General features: G+C 50.8%; 1 protein-coding gene across 1 annotated transcript; it reads right to left on the bottom strand.

Annotated features, from left to right (window-relative positions):
• Nucleotides 1–2688: 2688 nt before the first annotated feature.
• On the bottom strand, nt 2689–6753 carry Znf358 (zinc finger protein 358). The gene is made up of 2 exons (XM_028779777.1): nt 6528–6753; nt 2689–4500 (listed from the first exon to the last, which is right to left on the bottom strand). The coding sequence occupies exons 1-2, from the start codon at nt 6751–6753 to the stop codon at nt 2762–2764; spliced, it is 1965 nt and encodes a 654-aa protein (XP_028635610.1). The 3' UTR covers nt 2689–2761.
• Nucleotides 6754–8060: the final 1307 nt, after the last annotated feature.

Genomic DNA, 8060 nt, shown 5'->3' with positions numbered 1-8060 from the left:
GCTATACAAGCAAACTGTATTTCCTAACCCAAATAGAGCCTTTTTTTTTTTTTTTTACAAACAGTCCAAAGACATTGGCCTTTCTGTACTACTGCAACAGCCTCAGTCCTATCTTTTACTGCCAGTCTCCTCCTACGAAGAATCCAGAAGGACCTCCAAAGAATGTCTACCTTCTAGAACCTCCTAGTGGCTTCCCATGGCTTTGCAACGACCAGAAAACTTTCCGCTTAAACTGACCACTAGTCTAGTTTCCGTCTTCTGCCATTCACCTATTTATGGCAGTCTTGCTTGGAACTTGAGAGTTAAAAACACGGGGTCTGCAAAGAAGGCAATTCGAGTTTAAATCTCACCATCACTTCAAAACTTTCCACAGTGCCTCAAACTGTGTGCTCTATTTCCCTTTATTATTAATAGCAATCAATTAAAATTTTCTTGTCCTTTGCAAAATGGAAATCACCCAGAGTTACCTGCATCCCAGAACTGTACAAAAGATTAAATGAAATAATTCAAGACCATCTTACAGTGCTGGGGATGTAGCCCAGTTGATAGGGTGCTTGCTCAGCATGCACAAACTAGGATAAACGAGGCATTGATGGCCCATGGAGTCAGTAATGTTAAGTATTAAAAGACTTTCTCAAGCACCAAGCATTGAGGCTAGGGAGGTAGCTCAGTGAATACTACAGGGAGGTGGTCCCGTGGCTCAAGTGCTTGCACGAAAGCACGAAGACCTGAATCCAGATCCCTAGAATTCATATGAAAACTAAGGCCTGGTACCTGTAATCCCAGTATTGAGGAAGCAGAGATGAGAGGATCCCTGGGATCTGGGGCCAGCTAGTCTAGCCAGTCTGTGAGGATAAAAGTGAGGGGCTGAAGAGATAGCTCATCAGTTAGGAGAACTGGTTCTTGCAGAGGACTAGAGTTCAATTCCCAACACCCACGTGGCAGCTGACAACTGTTCATAATTCCAGTTCCACTAGATACAATGCCCTCTTCTGATCGCCAAAGTCACCAGTCGTGGGGCACAGACTTACCTGAAAGCAAAACGCTCATACATATGTAATAAAAATAAAATTAAAAAAGTGAAGAATTGAGGAAGATGCTAATCTGGATCCTTTGCCTCTATGTGTACACACACACAAGCGTTGGCACCCACACCTACAAGTACATAGGCTGCCAACACACACACACACACACACACACACACACACACACACACGGGGGCGGGGGGGTAGGGCATGTTGGGCTGTTTAGAAGTGGATTTTAGATCAGCTAAGTCTGTGTAGTGATATCCTACCCTCTAAACAAAGCAAAAACCTTCCTCAGGAAAAGTGGTCCTTCCATCTAAATCAGAAATTTTGCTATGGTTTTAGAATGTTCCACCCTCTGTCCTTAGTTTTGAGAGATTTCTAAATTAGAAGTGTCTAAACTGTGCTGGTCTCGCTTCCTTCCGAGACCTCAGTATTAGACATTTATTAGGGTATGATGGCTAACACCTGTAATACCAGCACTCAGGAAACTAAGGGAAGCCTGGACTACATCGTAAGTTCTAGGCCAGCCTGGGTTACACAATGGGACCCTATCTCAATAAACAAATAAACCAACAAATGAGGTGAAGAGATGGTTTCAATGGCTAAACTTGGGTCAGTACACAGGACCCACATGGCAGTTCACAGCTGCCCAGAGCTCCAGTTCCAGAGGACCCAGCACCATCCTTTGGCTTCCCAGAGAGGCATCAGGCATGCACAGGATTGATGCACTTACATGCAGGCAAAACACTCATACATGTAAAATAAAAAATTTTAAAAAAGTAAAGCAAGCTGGCAGATAGCTCCCTAGGTAAGGGCACTTGCTGCCTAACCTGATGACTTGTGGTCAGTACCCCAAATCTTCATGGTAGGAAAACCAACCCCTGAAAATTATCTAATTATCTGACCTCTATACATGGACACAATGGCATGCATACACACACACACACACACAAACACACACACACACACAATGTATTTAAATATATAAAAGATGCTCAGTGGTTAAGGGCACTTACCGCTCTTACAGAAGACCTGGGTTTAATTCCTAGCACCCGGATCATGGTTTATAACCATCTGTAACTCCAGTTCAAAGGGATCCAATGTCTTCTTTTGTTCTTTGTGGGCACTCCATGCACATGATACACAGATATACATATAGGCAAAACATTTATACATATCAAATGAAATACATATTTTAAGATGAATCACCATGTGATAGTCTATCTTTTTGCAACAGGCTTGCTACATACTCCAACCTTCCTGCTGCTACCTCCAGAGTGCTTAGGTGACAGGCCTGCACCGCCACACTGGCTAACAGATGTTCGTTAAGCATATAAAATGTGCAATAGGAATACACAATCTCCACTCCTACAGTGGGTTTTCACAGGCAAAGAGGTTAGGCCAAGGATCCAGTGGCTTGTCTCTAGTGCCAGCACTGGAGCAGATATCTAAGGAAAACACCCACAGAAGTTGAGTGACCTGACTACAGTGATCAGACCCAGGAGACCAAAGACATAATGGTGGAGAGACTCTCTGTGGAGCCTTGTATGGTAAGAGGAAGCCTAGAGAGTATGTTTTCACAGATCTGCCTGGTCCGGACCACACCCTCCATCCCCACCAGTGGTGAAGAAATCAAAAAAGGCAAGCAATGACACAGAGCCAGGAGGCAGGAGGATTTTACTGTGAATATAACACACACCTTCCTCAGATCGCCATAGATGCCTGTGCCCCCTTTATCCATCAGGCCCCAGCAATGCTCCTTCTTCCTTTACCCACTTGGGGCTTTCTTCAGTTGGAAGGGTTGGGCTGGGACTGTCGTGAGTGGGAGAGCAGGTGTCAGTTTGGGACTTGGGTTTAGGGTCAGGACTGGGGACAAGATCAGGGTTAGGGCTGGGATCAGATTCTTGGTCAGGACTGGGTACCACATCAGGATCAGCATCATGGCCTGGCTTAGGGTCAGAAGACAGAACAAGATCAGGACTGGAGATAGATCCTGAGTGGGTCTGGAGGATGGGATTTTGGAGTGAACCCAGCACAGAAGTAGGAGCAGAACTTCGGGCAGAGCTAGCACTAGAACTGAGGCCCAGGCCAGATTCCAGCACAGAAACAGCATCAGGACCCAGGAAAGAGATCTGCCCTGGCCTCATCACAGATACAGGGCTCAAACCAGGCCCAAGGCTCAGCCCAGCTGCTGCTGCTGCGGCGGCCGCTGCTGCCGCTGCGGCAGCGGCGGCTCCCTCATGCACACGCTTGTGTTTGGTGAGGCTGGAGGCTTGGCCAAAGGCTTTGCCGCAGAGCTGACAACGGTAGGGGCGTTCGCCAGAATGCACGTGGAGGTGTTGTAGGAGTGCTGAACTCTGCCCAAAGGCCTTGGAGCAGTGTGGGCAGGCGTAAGGTCGCTCACCAGTGTGGATGCGGAGGTGGTGCTGCAAGTTGGAGCTCTGCCCAAAGGCCTTACCACAGTGGGGACAGCGGTAGGGACGCTCAGCAGTGTGGGTGCGCTGATGCTGGAGCAGCGCTGAGCTCTGCCCAAAGGCCTTGCCGCACTGCGGGCATGGGTAGGGACGCTCGCCTGTGTGGGTGCGCAGGTGTTTAAGTAGCGCAGAGCCCTGCCCAAAGCCTTTGGCACACACTGGGCACTTGTGGGGACGAGGGCCACCATGCGTGCGCAGGTGTTGGGCCAGCAACGAGCCGTGACCAAAGGCCTTGCCACACACGGGACAGTGGTGTGGCTTCTCCCCGCTGTGGCTGCTGCGATGCTTGAGCAGTGTGGACCGCCAGCCGAAGGCTTTGCCACAGGCAGCACACTGGTAGGGCCGTGCACCAGTGTGGATGCCACGATGCTGGGCCAGTGTGGCACCGTGGCTGAATGACTTGCCACAGTCGGGGCAGCGGTAAGGCTTCTCTCCACTGTGTGTGCGCCGGTGCTGGCTCAGCCCAGAGCTGCGACGGAAGGCTCGCCCACAATCAGGACAGGAGAAAGGACGAGGTGGACTGGCAGGGGCAGGAAGCACCGCTGGACTGGTGGCCAAGATTTCAGGAGTGGCAGTGAGGCTAGAAGGAAGGGAATCCACATCTGGAGCTGCAGGGCTGAGGGTGTCATTGCTTGGGTCGAGAACTAGTGGCACCGGGCCAATCACATCAGGATCGAGGTCGAAACTTGAAGACATGGGATCCAGATCTTGGGAATCCAAGTCTGGCTTCCCCAAGATGGGTCGTGGAGCTTCATCTGCTTCAGGATCCAGATCTTCTAAGCTGGCGTCCCCATCTTCTGAGACAGTGTTGAGGTCTTCCGGCTCTGGCTCAGGGCTTTCAGAAATAGGATCTGGATCTTTGGGACTGGGATCCAGGTCTTCTGGGTCTGAATGAAGGTCTCCATAAAGGGGCCTAAGACTCTTGTGGCCCGGGTTCCTAACCAGGACTGAGCGCCTCATCCTGGAAGTAGAACTGCTTGCAGCTTCTGGAACAGGATCTGCAGTATGAGGACAGGAGGTTGGTGGGAGGTTCTGGGGGAGAGGGGACCGGCCATACCACACCAAAGCCCCTAGTGAATGTATACAGTTCCTGTTCTTGTCTTTAACCACAGGAAGAGTTCTAACTGGTGTCCTAGCCAGGATTTGGAATAGAAGGATCCTAGTGGGACGTGCTGGGATCCTTACTTTTCACCTCAAACCTGGATGGGGGCCATCTTGGGATCTCGGGTTTTTTTTTTTGGGGGGGGGGGGATCTCGTTTTTAAAAACAGGGTCTTGTGTAGCCCCAGCTGTCTATCAACTCATTATGTAATCAAGAATGACCTTAAATTTCTTATCCTCCCACCTCAAGCTCCTGTGTGTGCAAGCACGTTCAGTTTGTGCGGTACTGGTTTCCTGCGTGGTAGATGAGCACTGAGTTCTATGTAGTCTGGGGATATGGGTGTTAAAGAAGGCAGTTCTAAGGTCTGACACCCTAAATCTGGGGGAAAGGGTGTCAGGGTTCTTTTTTCCTCCTGAGGTCATGGTCTGAATTCTTGTTCCACCTTGCAATGTGGTAGATCTGGAGGTCCCTGGTAAGGAGAGGACCGTGTGTGGCTTGTCTTATAGAAGTAGAATGGGTAGTGCCAAGGATGAGAAGTGAGTGATATCTAGCATTCCTTCTCTGTCATGGTGAAAAATGCAGGGACCCTTGTTTGCTTCCAGGGAAGAATTCTAGACCTCGCAGTTTGAGTGAGATATAGTCTCTCCTAAACCAGAGGACAAGGGAGAGCAACCTGAGCTAGCAGTGGTGACACACATCTGTAATCCCAGCATTGTTGAGGATGAGGCTGGCAGATCTGGCCAGCCTGGGCTAAAAAATAATAACACTTTTCAAAATTAAGGAGGGTGCATACATGGCCCTCTTCTGGGGAAAGGGACGGAAAGGGCACTAAGAACTTCACAGCCAGAGGGTGGAGAGAGCTGTTAATATAGCAATTTCCCAATTGGCTAGAAGATTGTGAATTTTAACCCTTTGGTGAAGAGCTTGTGAAAACAATAGCTGGGGCCCTTTGGGGTTATAGAGCGAACTGGAGGGTGGGGCAGCAGAGGGTGAGGAGGAATGTCTCCAGGGACTGGAATTCCTGAACCACAGACTAGGGTATGAGGACTGTGTTAGGGAAAGGGGTACATGGAGAAAGAGTAACATAGCTCTACCTTGGGGCTAAATGAACTCTTTGTTGGGCTGGGCTCCTGGGGATCAGGGAGACCTACAGAACAGCCAGGAGACAGTACACAGAGGGGAGCTGTGTCCCCCAACAGTTTTTCTACCCTGGCCCCACTGCTGGAGATTAGTGGGCAATACCCCAGGCCTCCGCCCAGGTTTCTGGAGACAAGGTATTTTTAGATTGCCTTCGAAGGAAGCAGCCTGATGAACTCCCATCCTGGGTGGAAACTCCCACCTATCTCTTAGATGAAACCCTGTGGAGAGGGCAAGTGCACCCCCATCATCTCTTGGGAAAATGGGCTTCCAGAGCTCTACATCCCAAGACTGGAGGTGGAAGATAACAATAACTGGGATTTTTTTTTTCTCGGGATCCTTGAGGTAACACGACACCTCCCTCCTGGAAACACACACACACTACGGAGTATAAAGTCCCACATCGGAAGAACAATGCCCCAGGCTTCTCTTGGTTTCCAGAAAGAAAGAACCCCTGAAGCAAGGAGGTGTCCTGCTCTGTGGGACCCGAGCTAGCGGGCGCCTCCACCCATCCGGATCTCAGATTCACTGTAGACTAGGGGGTGGTCCCGGCGTTGGCGGGATAAACGTACCAGGCCTGAGCTCCTCGGGACCCCCTCCCACCGCGTCCGCCACCTTGACCCCCCAAGTCGAGCGCTGGCACCATGCATTCTGCAAAGAGTACATAGAGATAGCCTGGGGCCGCGCCCCGCACCCTGCTCTTAGTGTTGGGGGTCTCCTCCTAACCACCTCCCCCTTTTGTCCAGCCTTCCCCAATCCGGCCCGATCCGTTTTCGGGGTCACTCACCCGATGCCCCTTGCCCCTGCCCGGCCTGGCTGCACTCGCGCTGGCCAGCCGGTGTCTCCCCGCCCCGGGCTTGCAGGAAACCCCACCGATCGCCAGCCCCGCTGGCGGCCCCCTCGGCCCAGCGGCCCCGCCAGGCGCTCCGGGGTAGCGAGAGGGGCCGGCCGAGGGCCGCTGCGGGAGCTGCTGGGACTTGTAGTTCGCCCGCGCCCTCGGCGGCCGGCGCCATCGCTGCCCCCGCCCCCCGGGCCAAGCCTTTGTCCCGGCCAGAGCCACACGGGCCGGCGCACGTCCAGTCTTTGCGCCCTACCAACCCGCGCCACCCTAATCTCTCCATACACCCATGTGACTCTTCCGGCCTCTTCTCCGACCCTGATCTTGATTCTTCATCTGTATCCCTGTCTCCATTTGTCCATCTGTCTGCCATTCTGTCCCCTCCTCTCCATCTCGTTTTTTCATCCCCTTAAAAAAATTATTTGATTCAGAGCCTATGCGTGCCGCGATGAGCATGGGGAAATCAGTGGGACAAGTTGCAGGAGTCCGTTCTCTCCTTATCCCAGTCCAGGGATGGAACCAGGGCCCGCGTGCTTGACCGTGCACCTGTACCTGCTGAACCATCTCTATCAGAATCTAGTTTTCCTCTTTTAATTTCTTTGCTTCTGGCCCAGTGATTTTTCTCTGCCTCTGCCCTCTTTTGTCTCTGCCTGTCTTTGTCTTGCCCTCTTGTTCATTTCTCTATCTTGTTTCAAACACCAGCTATCATTCATGATATTCAAACACATAAGCAAGGGAGGAAGCTTTGAAAAGGCCTTCAATTTAAATATGCATCTGGTTTTTTTGTTTGTTTGTTTTTTTGGACAGGGTTTCTCTTTATAGCCTGGGCTGTCCTCACTCTGTAGACCAGGCTGGCCTCGAAGCATCTGTCTTTTCTTCATTCAGTATTATCTCAAAAAGTTTAGGGCCAACAAAATGGCTCAGTGGGTGATGGTTTGTAGTGGTCAGAGAGGTGACCCAGTTGGTAAACTACTTGTTGGCAGAAGCTTAAGATCTGACTTGAGACCTCTGTCACCTATGTGGAAAGATAGAGTCAGTGGTGGGTATCTAGAATCCTAGCTTTGAGGTGGCTGAGCAAGAGGATCCAGGGGCTCACTGGCCAGCCAGTCTAGCTGAATCAGTGAGCTCCCAGGATCATTATGAGACGTTGTCTCAAAAAGTAAGGTTGGAAGGCCAACCAGGCAGCTCAGTGGGTAAAGGTGCTTGCTGAAAGGCCAAGGACCCGAGTTTGATTCCTTAGGACCAACATGGTGGAAGGGTGGATCTGTCTTCCGACCTTCACGTGGAAGCTATACATACCTCAGTACATAAACAAGTGTAATTAAAACATTTAAATAAAGTGGGGACCAATTGAGGAAGACATCTGAAGTCAATCTCTGTAGTCCACATATATGTGTATGTACAAGTTCTCCCCCTCCCTGTCTCTATCAGAGAGAGAGAGAGAGAGAGAGAGAGAGAGAGAGAGAGAGAGAGAGAGAGAGA

Source organism: Grammomys surdaster, unplaced genomic scaffold, assembly GCF_004785775.1.
Source record: "Grammomys surdaster isolate TR1022 unplaced genomic scaffold, NIH_TR_1.0 362, whole genome shotgun sequence".
Classification (NCBI taxonomy): domain Eukaryota; kingdom Metazoa; phylum Chordata; class Mammalia; order Rodentia; family Muridae; genus Grammomys; species Grammomys surdaster.
This window is presented reverse-complemented; position numbering and strand designations above follow the sequence as displayed.